At 56.0% G+C, this 15,454-nt stretch overlaps 1 protein-coding gene across 6 annotated transcripts in view; it reads right to left on the bottom strand.

Annotated features, from left to right (window-relative positions):
* Window positions 1–960: 960 nt before the first annotated feature.
* Window positions 961–15,454, bottom strand: part of Rph3a (rabphilin 3A) — a 197,610-nt gene continuing 183,116 nt past the window's right edge. For 4 of the 6 annotated variants that reach the window (XM_078039061.1, XM_078039062.1, XM_040289432.2 and 1 more), the window contains 9 exons: window positions 14,190–14,269; window positions 13,345–13,419; window positions 11,777–11,886; window positions 10,747–10,873; window positions 9,601–9,657; window positions 8,900–9,057; window positions 6,050–6,131; window positions 3,596–3,692; window positions 961–3,018 (listed from right to left, as the gene is read on the bottom strand). In XM_078039061.1, the coding sequence (XP_077895187.1) occupies window positions 2,888–3,018; window positions 3,596–3,692; window positions 6,050–6,131; window positions 8,900–9,057; window positions 9,601–9,657; window positions 10,747–10,873; window positions 11,777–11,886; window positions 13,345–13,419; window positions 14,190–14,269 (917 nt within the window). In that variant the 3' untranslated portion in view covers window positions 961–2,887. The remainder of the gene's footprint in view (window positions 3,019–3,595; window positions 3,693–6,049; window positions 6,132–8,899; window positions 9,058–9,600; window positions 9,658–10,746; window positions 10,874–11,776; window positions 11,887–13,344; window positions 13,420–14,189; window positions 14,270–15,454) is intronic. The other 2 variants (XM_021734256.3, XM_040289431.2) reach the window with 1 other exon arrangement.

Raw genomic sequence — 15,454 nt, 5'->3', positions numbered from 1 at the left:
AGTAACTCTCTGAAGGTTCTACTCATGAGCCCATATTCCAGATGAGAAAATTGAGACTCAGAGAGGTAAAGTGACCGGGCCACAGGTGCACAGCTAGACTGTGACCAGCGGGATTTGAATGCTGGCCTGGATGAATTAAAAGGTGGGTGTGTCCTGGGTGCTTTCTGTCTACCAGCCAAACTCTCCCCATGCGTATTCGCCTTGGCCTGTTGGGAAAGGAGAGAAGCTGTTTTCGGGATGGGAATTATTTTTTTTTACAACTACCCCTGTGACTGACTGGCGGTGGCTGCTGGGAGGCCGTGTTGGGAAGGAGTCAGGAAAGCAGCCCTATTGATTATTGACTTCTGCTGCCACCAGCAAGGGAAGGGTCCCTGGGGGGCCCACCCGCGGGCACCTTTCTCCCTCTGGTGGCAGCTAGCTGAACTGCAGGAGAAATGGATCAACTTTGAAGGGAGCTGTTTTCAGAATCATCAGGGAAGTGGGAGTCACAGACATGAGCCCGAAAATACAATCCTACACCCCGGCTTTGGGGTTTAGTGGGATCTGGGTGCAGGGAGGGCAAGGGTGCTTTGAAAATAAATCTTCCAGGTGATTCCAAGGTGCTCTCCAGCATATCAGAAAAGGAAGTGATCTTGAACTTGGCCTGGGAGCTATGTTTCTGGGGTGGGGAATGGGCACCCCCTTCTGGGAAGTGACTTGCTTTCCTGGGGTCGAGGCCGGAGGGAGAGGGTGAGGACATGCCTCGATGTTGGGCAGGCACCTGAGAAAGGTGGGGGTCGGCCAGGATACCTTGAGCCCACCTGCTCGTGCCCAGGATGACCCCACCTGGGCAGGACCATATCTGCCTGCTGCACCCCGGGACCCAGGCACCCCGCCTTCCACACTGCGTGTGCACGTAGTCCCGGCCTTCGTGGGAAGGCAGAACTGGTAGATGCCACAAAGGACAATTGAGGACAGCAGTTTTCCTGGACATTCCTACTTTATTTTTGGCTACAGCATCACAAAGAAAGGCGTGGGCGGTCGAGCATGCACCGGAAGGCGGGTGTGTATCGAGGCGGGAGGTGGTCACAGCTGTCCGGGGACAGGTGCGCCCTAACAGGGGCCACCGGGAGCTTGCCACGTGCTGATTCTAGCCCCAACACCAGCGTCAGGCTTGGGTGACAGCCAGCATGCTTTCTCCTGGGGCAAACCGTGGAAGGGAGGTGGCTGGGAGCCACGGGAGCCTCAGGGCAGGTCAAGGTCAGGAGGGAAAGGCTGCCCGGAAGCTGTTGGCCACCTGGGGAAGGTGGAGAGCTTGGTATTTGGACAGTGGTTATTCCAAGGCAAGAAGTGGGTCCTCCAGCGAGCAGTCAGGGAGCCGGGGCCGGAGGCCTCCACGTGGAAGGTGAAAAGGTGTGGATTTGGGACGAGTTGGTCTGACGGCGTCTGTGGGGTGCTGGGCATTGGGATGATGTGTGATGATCTTTATGGAGAAAGATTTAATTGAAATTGGAAAAACCAGACCTTCCCCATGGGGCACTGAGGACTGCCAGACTCCAACCTGAAATGTACCTTGGCCTCCATTCACAGAGGAGACAAAGGCCTTTGGCCTCGGGGCCTGTCCTTCTTCTTCAGCTTGATCTTTTGATACCAGAGATAGACCCCAGGGGCCATTTACCACTGAGCCGAGTCCCCAGCCCTTTCTATGTTTGAGACAGGGTCTTGCTAAGTTGCTTAGGGCCTCACTAAGTTGCTGAGGCTGGTCTTGAACTCAGGATCCTCCTGCCTCGGCCTCCGGAGCTGCTGGGACGACAGGCGTGCGCCACTGCACCTGGCCAACCCTCTTTGAAGGGTTCGATCCATGGTGCTATTTGATTCCCCCAGGAAACTTGATAAAAGAGGTCCAAGAGACGGAAGAGAGATGGAAGGCTCCAGGCGGCTCTGGGTGAGAGTCAAGGCAACAGTCTGTGTGTGTGTGTGTGTGTGGGGGGGCTGTTTGCTCATTCAGCAAAGCACAGAGGAAGGAGGAAGGAGGGGCTGGGGGAGGTCCCCTTGGACCCAGAGCCCTGGTCTTCCAAGTGTCTCCCGTGCCCACTCGGGGAGGCCAGGCATCTGCACACTCAAGGGAGGTTGCCCTGCCCCTGGGCTGTGCCAGCAGCAGTCCCAAGGCCTGAGGACATCTGGACAGGCCAGCAGGAGGAGTGCCCCTGGGGACCTTGAGGGGTCACCCAGCTCCTGGCTGGTCAGGCTGGTGGGAGGCCAGGGCGCGAGGCTGGGTTAAGATACATAGTTTAGTTTTTTGCTATATTATCCTTGAGGGGCAGGGAGAAGGGGAGGGCAGGGGAGGCCGGGGGACTTGAGGCAGGGAGAAGGCTACAGACAGGGAGTGTTATTTTTTGCTGAGGAGCAGGTCAATGAATTCCTTCCAGGGCTGCCCCGTCCCTCCCTCGGATGCTTCTGCCTGTTGTGTGCCCATCTCCAAGCACCGGGCGTCCTCTGGCCATCGCGGGGGGTGTGGAGGAGCCATGGGGACGCTGCCTGCTCTGCCTCACCCCATGCTGCCCTCACACACAGACGGGACCCCAGCAAGGGACCTCCTGGGCACGTGTTCAAGGCCAGGAGGGTCCACAGACAGTTCCAGACGCAGGTGAGCCTCTGCGGTCCACCTTCGCGGGGAGGTTGTGAAGTGAACCACCTCCCTGTAAACACCTCCCCAGCCCCAGCCCTGCCACTTCATCCTTGGGACCAGAGAGGGGCTGCGTTCAGAGCCCGCAGCCCAGCACTGGGTGGGGGGCAGAGGTCTTTGGCAGCAGTGCCCAAGGTGTGGGGGTCCTAGAAGGCAGGGTCAGGGAGGGCAGGGGGAGGAGGAGGTAGGAGTGGGGCGGGACGGGGAGGTGGGGCCAGGACCCTAATCGCTGGACACGTGGTTCTCGTTCTGAAGCTGGTGCCAGCGCTCGATCTTCTTGTCTTTGTTTTTCAGACACTCGTACCAGTGTTTCAGACGCTCTCCCTTGGCTGAGATCCCCAGCTGGCAGCCTCCTGGAGGACAGGGAGGGCCGAGGGGGGCAGGTGGTCAGGAAGCCCGAGTGTGAAGTTAGGGGGAAAACTGCCACCAACGCCCCCCACCCGCATGGAGCAGCCCGGAATCCATTCTCCGTGGAGGGCTGTGGATACGATGTCGTCACCCTCCTGGTCACTATTACCCTCGGCTCTCTGGGCCTCACTCAAGAGCCTGCAATGGCTCCCTACTACTGTCCCGCTCCTGGCTGCCTTGCCTGTTTCTCTCTTTTGAAGACTTTCTACAGATTGTCACCCGGTGTCCTTTGCCTGAACGTCCCTGCCCGCTCTGTCTTTAATGACTTCTCTTCCTTGTCTTTTAGAAACCCTGACCCTGGAAGGGCAAGCGGGCTGAGGGGGGTTCCCGGGCACCTGCTTCCTGCTGTGGGTTAATTAACCCTCTTCGCCCTGCAAGTCCCCAGGCTCTAAGGGCCCTTCCCTCTGGAGGCCATCCTCGATGGTGCCAGGGTCAGCATCCTGGGCCCCAGAGACCAGGCGGGAGCTCAGCCCCCGCAGCCCTGGGCGGGGATCCGTTTCCTCTGGAGTCAGGAGCACTCACCGATGTAGTCGTTCGACTTCCCGATGTCGTAGTCCCAGACAGAGATGTCCAGCGACTTCTTGGCCAGGTCACTGTGTTTGATGTCGTAGAAAAACTCCTGAGGACAGCAGAGGAAGATGAGAGAGGTCCTGAGCCTGCAGCAGCGAAGGGGCTGAGCTCCAAGGTTCATGGGCAGCCCTGGGGCTGGGCCGCCTGGGGCCAGGATTCCTCCCACTCTGGTCCTCCCAGTAATCCCTCTTTAACCAACTCTCTGTACGACAAAGCCCTGTGATCCTCTTTCTAGTGAATTCTCGGTTCAAAACGGGAGCTTGCTGGGTTTCCTGGGCCTGCTCGGCCCCCAGAAGGCAGATGCCCAGGAACTCAGGTGTCCCTGCTGGTAGCTTTAGGAGGGGGGTCTTCCCCCTTCTTAGGGAGTGAGGCCGTTGGGGTGGACCAAGTGGTAGGTGTTTCTAAATAATCCCATTAAAAAATGACTCTTCTAACTAATTATAAAACTCATTCTTGTTCATTGTTAAAACATAATGGAGAAAAATAAATCCCCTGTAATCCAGCTGTCCAAGAATAACCTAGGTCACGGTTTGCCCAAGCTGCTCCACATTTTTAAAAAATGATCTGATATCGAGTACACAGTGTTGTAGCATCCTTTTTGCGCTTTATGACCTATGGTAAAATTCAGCTTAGCGTGTTTGCAGATATCTTAAACATATATTTCTTCATCACCGTTTTTTTTTTTTTTAATTCCCCTCTTTTCCCCTTTGAGTGTAAAAGAGTGGGATTTGTTCAAATGAGAAGAAAAGAGACCGAATTCCTGTAGGGGGAGAGGGGGACCCAATAGGGGTTTCCTGTACACCACCATTTTAATGGCCGTTTGGGTATACCATAAGCTAATCCCTAATAGTTGGGCATTTCTATTAGTTCCAATTTTTCACTATCATTAATGATCATTATTTACAATAATTTCCAGGGAGTTTCGATATTTAAAGATGGAGAACAATGGGTGTTCTGAGATGCCGGATGCCATTTGTGTAAGATGAGGAGGGCCGGTCACATGCAGATTGGCTTTGGAAATATTTAACTGAACAGCCTGATTCTCCAAATCACCGGAAGTGGAAATCCTTTGTAGTTTTGACGTGTCTACACAGGCGTCCTCCACAGCTGGCCGGGCGGCTTCTCACCAGCAGAGTGCCCATTCCCCCAGAGGCTCACAGACCTTTTAAAGCATGTCGGGCCGTGCGCTACGAGCTCTGCTGTTGGGTGGTATTGCTTTGCCTATTTCCTATGGTTCACTGGTACTTGGGTTCCTTGCTCTGTGGCTTGTTGGGATCCCAGGAGAGGGCGACGCAGGAGGGGGACCTGGCTCCTTATTCAACATCCACAAGCCTCGGCTGGGACATGAGGTGACCTGCTGAAAGGGCCCCGGGGGAAGGGCAGAGCGGAGGGGTCTGGATTCTCTGGGCCCTGTTCACACGGTCCCTTCCCCAAGTGGACATATCGGAGAGTCCCTTCCTGCTTGACATAGAATAAACCCCCGTGTTAGCTGGTTCTGCCCCAACCTCAGGTCTCAGGGGTCCAGAAGGGAGAAATGAATGGGCTGATGGGCACCAGGGCAGCGGCTCTGGGCATGGGGTGGCTGAGGGGGCGGCCGAGCATTCCTTCTGTGTGTGTCGCAGGTTTGAGGTGGAAACCGCACACAGAGGTTAGATCAGCGCTCAGCGCCTCTTCCGCTGTCCTCTGTCCTGTCCCTCTTTAATGTAACAGATTCTCCTGGGGCCTCGTGTCCGCCAAGCTTGTCAGCAGGTGACTGAAACCCAGAGGGACCCGGTAGGTCACAGGGAAGCACCAGACCTGGAAGCGCAGGGACGCGCCCTCTGCAGGAGGCACCAGCAGTGCACCAGGACCTCCTTGGAATTCCCTGTGACTGGAGGGGAGGGCGTGGAGGTGAGCCAGCCAGGAGATTCGAGGATCCTGGTTGAGTTGGTTGAGCAAGGGCAGCGGGAACCCGCGCGCGTGTTTTACAGAGTTCACACTTATTTGCAGGGGGAGGCGAGCACAGAGAAGGGAGTCAGGGGTCTACTGCAATCATCCAGGCACGAGATTCCTGGGTCTGAACCAGGCGGTGGGAGGGAGATCAGAGAAGGAGTTTGACGGCACCCAGACGGTGGCATCAGCAGAACTCGATGCCCTGGATGGATGTGGGGACGTGCAGCACCAACTGCAGTGGTTGGCCTCAGCCTCTGCAGTGTACCCCCCCCCCATGGTATTCCTGATCTGTGGGCCTTGGCCTGAGCCTCGATTCCCGCCAGTGACAGGGAGCTCATTCCCACACCTGTGGCTGCTCAAGCCGATCGAGAACAACAAGCTCTGTGGACGTGATCCCCGAAATCCCAGCAGGAGTCTGTTCCTCTCACCCACAGGAAGTGCCCCAGAGCACGACCCCAGGACGGGCAGCCTCACCTCGTTAAATTCAGGATTCAAGGTTTTCTTTTTAATCTGAGTCTTGTGTTTGGCCTTCTTCCCCATGTCTGGTTTCAGCCAGCTGTGAGGGGACAGGAGCGGCTGTTACAGATGACATTTAATGACGGAAGCAGCCCTGTGACGGCCCCCCAGGCTCCTTCCAGCCATGGGATGAGAATGGAGGAAGGAGCAGGTCAGGAAATGAGCCACCCCTGGGGCCTGCAGGCTGCTGGGCAGGCGCCAGGCCCTGTGCCAAGCACCCCCCCCCCGCCCATGTCACCCTCACACGAGCCCTCGGCAATAGGCATACAACCACTTGTTGTGTTTCTACCGTCCAAGGTCCAGAGAGGTTGGGACATGCACCCTGGGTCACACAGCCGACAATTATACCCAGCTGTTGTATCTGGAGCCTGTGTTCTTAGCTGCCACTTTCTCCCATTCAAATGGGGGCGCGTGGCTGATGGTACCTGGCACTTTCACCCCTTAGGCTGCTTCTCCCCGCAAGTCCTGGTGAGATGCTAGGTGTGTGGCGGGGCAGGGGTGGGGGGGCAGGGGGAGATGATTCTGACCTGATGATGTCATCCCACTGCTGTTCCCTTTGACCTGGGGGGAGAGTTTAAAGCCCTCAGTAGCCTTAAGACCCTGTGTGGCTGGGTCCCTGCTCTTTCCCAGCCTGATCCTGCTATGCTCTTTATTCCACTCTGTTCTTGCTCTCCTTTCCACCCCAGGGCCTTTGTACATACTGTTTTTTTCTGTCTATAAGTCTTCCCTGGTTCAGGCACAAAGTTTGGCACATAGTAGATGCTCAGTCCACATGTTTGGGATGGACGGACACTGCATACTTTAGGGACAGTGTTTGACAAAAGTCAAATGTTCATTATCAAAATGTGTAAATAACAAAGTGTTTTTTTAAAAGCTATGCTAAAAATTTTTTTTTTAAAACTTAGACATTTAAACAAAATGCTCTAAATTTTGCAGACGTCATTTGGATTCTGTCTGCCTGAGGCCGTCACTAGCTGAGCCACTTTGAACATGAGTGTAAACTTACTGTGCCTCAGTTTCCTGACCTGTAAAGGGAGCACATTTCTGTCTCATTCACAGATTTAAAGGTGGTTTTTAGAAGAGTCACAAATAAGGAACTAAGAGTCCCCAGAAGCTGAAAAAACTAAAGGGCAGTTCCGGCTTAAACCTCTTTATTTGATTGGAAACTGTGGGCTGGTTCGCTGGGGGCCCTCTGGAAGGATCAGGCCGGGAGGGGGATTGTTTGGGGGAAACCTCTGCCTGGGGCTGAGACAGAATGGAGCCCAGGTCACACTCCCCGTGGGGTGAGCTCCTTGTCCATCTTGGGCCTTATCCAAATCTCCCTGAGAAATCAAACTGAGCCCTGATGAGGGCTCCTGGTTGACAGAATCATCACTGGGAGAAATTCTGGAAGAAATTCCACAGCGGCCTGTTCTTTCCCCAGGGCTCAGGGGTCACTGGGGGACAGCGGAGGTGGGAGTGTCCCCCGGTGGGAGAGAACATTCAGAAACACTCTGCCGTCAGGAGAGTGATAACCACAACAGCGGTATTTACTGAGCACCTACTATGTGCCAGACCTCACAAAAGTGCCCCTCTTGGGTCCCGGAGGGCAGGTGATGAAATTGACTGACAGGAGGACAGGGCTTTGAACTGTGTTCTATCTCATGAGTTTGCAGGGACACGTGGTGGCTCATTCCTAGAGTGTGCAGGGCCCCCTGGAAGCTTTGCATGGACCTGCACTGCAGCCGGAAATTCTTCCTGCCTAGATTTCCTCCTTGCCCTCTCCCCTCTGCAGGGATCAGACTTGTAATCGGGGTCTGTCTTCTCTAGGGACCTCCTGTGGATGCCTCCTGGATCCCTTCACAGACATTTCCCCCATGAAGCTCCTGCACATCTCATTCTTTCCTGCATATCTCATTCTTTCTTGGAGAATCTGCACTAACGCACAGTGTTATTCTATTTTGCAGAGGAACACACTGAGGCTCAGAGAGGCTAAGCTACAAAACCCCAGGCCACATAGCCAGAGAATACTGGAGAATTGGAGCTGAGAGTCAAACCCAGGCAGTATGAACCCAGAGCCTACCCTCTTAATTATTCCACAAAGACACATTTTGCTGCCACAGGGTAAGGCAGGATTCCATAGAGGCGCTAAACATGACTGTACTTGGTGTAACTGTAATTGCTCTCTATGGGTGGGCCTCTCTAATTCAGAATCTACAAGGATCCAAAGTCTGAAGCTTCTTGAGGGAGAATTTCACCCCCGACGTCATGTGATCGGCCTCAGTCAGAAAGCAGGTGCACTACAGATAGTCCATAAATTCGCCTCCGACTCTGTGTGGGGGAAACCTCTGCCTGTAGTGTGTATTTGAAACATAAATGAATTTTGGGTGCAGAATTGGCTGCCACACACAAGAAGTTTCGCTGAGTATGTGCAGATTTTCCCAAGCCCCAAACATCTGGATTAACAAGATGTGACCCTGTGATGGGGGCTTTTGTGGAATCACATAAACCCATCTAAGGTCCTGGAGCATTTCTAGGATGAATCGGGGGAAAGCCGGGTGGCTGCTTTGGAGCTGGGGCTCTGGGCTGCAGGAGGGGGTGCGACTGACTCCTGGGGGCTGCGCATGGGGTCATTGCCACCACCCGCCACTCATTCTCCCAGGAGGGGGCAGAACTGCCAGCCTCGCAGGGAGACCCCGCCTCCCCCTGGCGCCCATCCTGGTGCCCAGTTCACTGTGGTCCCGCCCCTCCCGGGCCTCGGGGCGCGAGGGTCTCAGGGAAGCTCCTTGGCCCCAGGAGTCCCTTCGTGGTCCCCAGGCTCGGACTCACAGCTTGACAAATGGGTCCGAGTAGCCGTTGGCGTCCATGGCGGCCAGGTGCACGCAGCGCACGATGCCCACGATGAGGCCCCCCTGCTGTGTGCTGTACATCAGGGACACCAGGATCTTGCCACGTTCCTCAATGTCGCCAATGCGCTCCACCTGCTGCTTGGGGCGGGGAGGCAGGGTAGGCTCGTGAGCGGGGTGAGGGAGGTGGGGGGTGTCCCCAGCAGCAGGCCAGGGGCAGGGTCAGCACCACGGACAGCGGACGGACCCACCCTAATGGGCGCTGAGGCACGTGGCCAATGGCCAGCTCTGACCCTGCCCGGGACTGAGCCCTGACTCTGAGCAGAGGTTACACCTGATGCTGGCCCCTCACTGGCCTTGACCCTGACCCAGGGCTGAGCTTGACCCTTGACTCTGCTCTCACTCCTCTTTGACCAAGTGCACTCCCTGGGGTCCCAGGTAGGACCTGGTGGGAGATGGGCAGGGTCCGCCTGCTCCCGCCCACGAAGGGACCTGCTCCTGCTCTGGTCTTCCGTGAACTTGGGGGAACAAGGCCAGGGGCATTCCCGTGTGTGTGTGGGTGCTGCTCTGCCTCGAAGCCTGGATAACCAGAGCCAGCAGGACGCAGCAGGACAGGGCTGGGGAGGAAGGGCAGAAACAGGAGCAGGGCCACCAGCACAGCACCCCACCGCCCTTGATGCTCACCTCCTCCTCGTAGAGCGCCATGCCGCGGGCCGACCCCGTGGTCCCTGCACGCTTCATCTGAATGGAAGGAGACAACATTGTCTAAGGGGCTCATCTCCTGGAACCCCTCAGGCAGACCAGGGTAATGCCCAGCCACTCGTGATGTAGGTTCTATTACAGTCCTCAGTTTACAGATGAAGACACTGAGGGTCAGAGTGGGGTCTTCCTCCTGAGCTTCAGCTACAAAAATGTGGCCTGGCTCCCAGGGAGTCCATCCCCAGGCTGGCAGTTGGGTGAAATAGGCTGCAGGACCCCGCCTGGCCCCCTGGCTCCCCAAGTGGAGCTGGATGCTGCCTGGGGGGCGGGAGCTGGTGGCAGCGAGCTGTTGGCTCAACCCAGGGTCTCTGGAGAGCAGGGTGCTGCCTCTCGAGAGCTCCGTCCATCCCGGACTCCGGGCCTGAGTTGCCAACTTGGTTTGCTGAGTTCCTGTTCTAGAATCCCCTGTAAGCTCTGGGGGTGCTGCCTAATTGTGAAACCTCAGATTAATACTCGTTCTTTCTCTAAGGACAAGTGCCACCTCCAATGAGAACCGTGATCCTACTCTGTATCACTGTCACCTATAATCCTTAAAAGACCCTGCCGTGAGGTGTGTAATGCAGTGTCCCATTTAACAGGTGAGAAAACCAAGGGCCAGGGACATGGGGGCTGTGCCAAGCCCTGCCTCTCTGTATGGTGTCATATGGCTTTGGGACAGGCAGGAGGGTTTGGAGCAGTGTTCCTGTGACAAAAGCTTGTTACACAGTGGGCTCTGTTCTGGGCTTTATTTGTTTGCGTTAAACACAACCATCTTCTGTCACTGATACGATGTCCATTTCCCAGGCTCAGAATGGCTCAGTCCACCACAGAACAGGAAGTGGCAGCTGGACCTTGACCCTTGACCCCAGGGCACCTTGGGAGAAATGATGCTAACTGGGATCTGCCTGGCAGAGGGGACCTGGCCTGATGCTACCTGCAGAGAGAGCCCCCTCCTCTCCACGGAGGCTGCAGCATTTAGCCCCGTGGGTGCCCTCTGGGTGCCTGGTGGGTCTGACCCCAGAGAAGATCCAAGAGGGTGGCAGGCACCCCCGCCTCTGGTCCCCCATTGGATCCCCAGGCCAGGGAACTCACGGGGATCACCCGCTCCAGACAAATATTGAAATTCTTCCTCTGGTTGGGCTTCAGTTTCTTGAGCGAGAATCTGGTCTCCCCAATGAACTCATTGTGGCCGAATTTGTCCTCGTCACAGACGGAGATCCTGCCGTGGACATAAGGGGGTGAGGGGGGAGAGAGAAGCAAGCGCTGCGCTCCTACTGTGTGCCGGGCTTGTGGCTGATGGTGGTGAGGGACGTGGGGGTGTCTAGGGACGAGGGTGTCCTCTGTGCAGACCCCTGGGCTGGGCGCTGTTTATCTCTTCCCGACTCAGGGTAACGTCCACGCGGTCAAGTGCGTCTGGTCAGTGCGCACGGCCTGACCACGTGAGCCCTGCACACACTGCTCGGCTCAGGATAGGGGAGGTTCCAGGGTCGGCAGCCTCTGGGACTCCCTGCCTCCTGGGTCACCCCTCTCTTGGCCTCTGGCTGCATGGAAGCCACTGTCCTGCATTTGATTTTCAGATTAAATAGAGTTGGAGAGCGCGGGCTCCTTCCCATAGGGCTTCCTTTGCTCAGCACCATAACTGGGAGACTCAGCTGTGCACCTTCGGCCTCTGAGTCCACCAGTTCTGTACCCGCGGGTCAGTCCCACCAGGGGAGGGGAAACATTTGAAAATATTTTCAGTCTGCACTGAATGTGCCTAGGCGTCTTTCTTGTCATTATGCCCTGACCGGACACTGGGACCGACCACTATTTACACGACATCCACATGGTGTTAGGTGATAAGTCACCTAGGGGTGACCTGGGATGCCCAGGAAGACCTGCAGGCCGAGAAGCCCGCACTCTGCCGCTTCAGACACAGGCCTCCCGCCTCTGCGGACCAGTGTCCACCCAGCCCTGGGACCACTCCCTGTGGACACTGCTAGATGTCGACGTTGTTTTGGTAAATGGAATAAAGAAAGAATGATGCAGAGGATCTGTAAAAGGGGGACCCCCAGGAGCTGCACCCCAAGTCCTAGTTCTGCCCGGCCTTGGTCCCCTCTCGCCTCTCCCCGCCCTGAGGTACCTGAGGGTCTTCCTCTGCATGTCCTCGTCCGTGATGCCGTGGTACACAAGGGTCTCATTCCAGACAGGGTTCCGAGTGTTCCGCAAGGTTTTTGTCCGTAGCTTGTTGGACTAGAGCCCCAGAGAGATGGACAGACAGATGCCCGCCTCAGTGGGAGTGGCCCTGGAGACCCATCCCGTGAGCTTTTTTGGGGGTGGGCAGTGGCTTTTCCCAAAGGAGTGTCCCAGGGCTTAGTGTTCCCAAATGCATGCTCTGAGCGTGTGGCATGTCCTCTAGACGGTGGCCACAGACACATGGGTTAAGGTTCTGCACGGCTCCCTCCTGGAGCCTTCCCATTAGGGAAGGAAGAAGAGACGTCGTCCTTTAAGATGTCCCTGGCACTCGTCCTTTGAGAAGCCAGAACATCTTTACAAGTCAGGGAGGTAGAAATGAGTCTCCTGTCCCCAGGCAGGGGACACTGGGACCATTCCCTCCATTGCCCCCAATAGTATCCTTTCTGCCTGAAATGCTTTAGAGGAGACAGAATATGAAACTTTGTTCCAAGAGAGAAGAAACGTCACTATCAGAAGAGGAGAACTGGTGACCAATCTAATTCACACTGACATGTAAGTGGCTCCTATTGGATCTTCTGCCAAGGAAGGTTTGGAGTTGACCAAAAAAGTGTGTCTTCAATGGCGGTGGAATGAGTTAGACATCGTCACCCGAAGTACATGTGGGAAGTCACGAACGGTGTGAGAATACTTTGTGACCCATCAGTGACTTGAAAAATTGTGCTCTATCTGTGTGATATGAAGTGAACTGCCTTCTGCCCTCGTGTATAACACATTAGAATAAATAAATATGTAAAAATGTGTCTTCATGGGAATCAAAGGCTGCTGGGAGTGGGTGGAGTTTACGAGCTGGCCACAGCCAGGAGAGGGACTGTCATTGATCCCAATAAAGGAAGAGCCGGACATGGTGGCGCACACCTGATATCCCAGCAGCTCGGGAGGCTGAGGCTGGAGGATGGCGAGTTCAAAGCCAGCCTCGGCAAAAAGCGAGGAGCTAAGCAACTCAGTGAGACCCTGTCTCTCAATAAAATACAAAATAGGGCTGGGGATGGGACTCAGTGGTTGAGTGCCCCTGAGTTCAATCCCCAGTACCCCGCCCCCCACAAAAAGCAAACAACAAACAAATAAACAAACAAAAACAACAAAGGAAGAATGAGCCAAAGTGCGTGTGTGCATGTGCGTCCATGTTCTCTTTTGTCTTAGGGGGCACCTGAAACTTGCAGAGGTATTTAACAGGCGGGCCCCCCACCCCTCAGGCACGGAATGCTGTCTGAAGGGCTTAGCACTAAAATCTGGAGAAAGTCACTCGTTTCTGTCCAGAGACAAGCCTTGGTCATTTTGAGATGGAGGGATGAGCAGACCCCGCTCCTGCCCCCCACTTTACCTCTCACGGCTTTGCACTCATGGGGCAGGGCCTAGATTGGGGGCAGATAGGGCTATTTTAGGCTCTGAGCTGAGAGCCCTGTGGCTGCCAACACCCAGGCTCCAGCCTGCAGAAATGCCCAGGCCAGATGGTACCTTGCTGGCTCCCGGCAGGAGGTGCAGCTTCACATAGGGATCGGCCAGGCCATTGGAATCCATGGGCTTCAGTCCCTGCAAGACACGGAGGCAACGGAGGTGAGGACCTGGGGAGGGCTGGGGTCCAGGTGTCCTGGGCAAGGGGCGTGTCCCCTGGCATCTGCCCTTCCTGTCCATCTACCCTGTGTGTTCATCTTCCAAAGAGAAAAAAGGGGAACATGGTGTCATGGGAAGAGCACAGGGATCAGGCAGACAGGGCTCCAAGGCATGTTGCTCCCTAGCTGTGTGACCTTAGGCAAGTTTCGTAACCTTTCTGGGCCTCAGTTTCCTCACCTGACAATCTCACCACTCGTTTTCAAGGAATGGGGAGACTTAAATGCAGTCCCACCTGTAAAGTGCCTGCTCCCCACCGCTTGGAAGCCTACATTAGTGCCTTTGTAGCTGTGGCCGCAGGCCCCCTGCTCTGGCTGAGGCTCCAGTTGGTCATAGGGAACCAGGCCCAGGAGGACACAGTGCTATTCTGCCTTGTCAGCTGTCAGGCCGAGCTTTGAGCTGGCATGACTTCCCAGGTGGCACCTCCATGCCACCCCACCCAGGTGCTGAGCAGCCCTGGGCAGATCCTGGCTCCGCCCCCTAGAGGCAGCCAAAGGTAAATGCACCCCCTGGGGGACCATCCCAGGGGAAGTCCCACCCCCCCAAGGAATCTGCTGTGGTTAATGACTGTGCTGCCCTTATCACTGTTACTGTCCCAGGTAGGTGACAACAGACAGGCCTGGCAACTCATCCCCACCCGAGTCTCCTAAAAATGCCAGAGCATCCCGGGGTCTCCCAGGCCCCTCACCCACCTTAGCCTTCACGATGGTGCACTGCAGAGAGCTGTTGTCCTGGTCATAGAGCAGGCTGAATTCCAGGGCACCCAGGGTGGCTGAGAGGACAGAGACAGGAGCTGGGAGGACACTTGTGTATTCATTCAACAAACATCTCCCAAACACTTTCTATGTGCCCGGGTGGGGCTGGCCATGGAGACGACAGGGGGAGGAGGACCTTGGCCCTGCTCTGATCGCTCCCTCTGGCCGACCCTCCTCTTCACAGCCTCCTGTGGCCAGTTAATTATTTGTGCACTTGTTTAGTTAATGACTCTCCATCCTGCTGGATTGAGAGCCCCAGGAGGGCAAGGGTGGCCACTGTCTTGCTGACAGCTGGGTCCCCACTATGCATGGTGAAGGACACACAGTAGGCCTCTCTTACTGGATGAAGGAATGAATGAGTTTGAGCCTTTGCCCTTCCCTTTGACTGGAATGCTCCCCCTCCACATCCTCACATGGCTCACACTGTCTCACAGAGAGGTCCCCCTGACCCCTCTGTGTGCCGCGGCCACCCTGGCCATCACGCCATGTCTTATCCCCTGCCCCGTGCTCTGTCTCCATTTGCAATGAGCTGGAGTTGTTAACAATCTCTCTACACTAGAGTGTTGGCTCCGGCGGGTCTGCCAGCTCATTCCAGCCGTGGCGTCGTCCCCAGTTCTCCAGCAGTTCGAGGCACCTGGCACGGGCTCATTGAATACTTGTCAAACATAAAGACATGTCGAGTGAGCAGGGAGTGCCGGGTTGGGTCTGAGGACAGGTTTGTCACCAGCCACATGGAGAGGCTTATGGAGAGGTCAGACAAGAGGCTGGGAGGGTTCCCCTATTGCTGGAGGGCTGGGGGACGTTCAGGGGGGCAGAGGTCCCGTCCAGGACAAGGAGCAGGACAGGGCAAGGCAGGGAGATGGCTTCTACCTGCCCAGAGAGGAAACAGCCTGTGGCCAGCAAGGACCAGGGGAGAGCACAGAGACCATGGGACAGCTGACACTCACCCAGCCTGGCCTCTGACCTGTGTGAGCTCCATAAGTCCCTAAGCCTCTTGGAGCCTCCCCCAGGCCATCTACAAGATGGGGCCATAGCAGGAGTTGCCCAGGTTCCCAGGAGGATGAGGTGAGCACAGGTGCCCAGCACACCTGGGCGGGGGGTGCAGAAGCAGCAAGTGTGACTGTCAGGTCCCCTGACGTCCAGGTCACATCATAGCGACTCTTCTGTGTTTAGCACTTAGCGGGAGGATGAAGCCAGTCACG

The sequence above is a fragment of the Ictidomys tridecemlineatus genome, chromosome 2 (genome assembly GCF_052094955.1).
Source record: "Ictidomys tridecemlineatus isolate mIctTri1 chromosome 2, mIctTri1.hap1, whole genome shotgun sequence".
In the NCBI taxonomy this organism is placed as follows: domain Eukaryota; kingdom Metazoa; phylum Chordata; class Mammalia; order Rodentia; family Sciuridae; genus Ictidomys; species Ictidomys tridecemlineatus.
The sequence above is the reverse complement of the archived record's forward strand: the minus strand, read 5'-3'. Positions and strand labels throughout refer to the sequence as shown.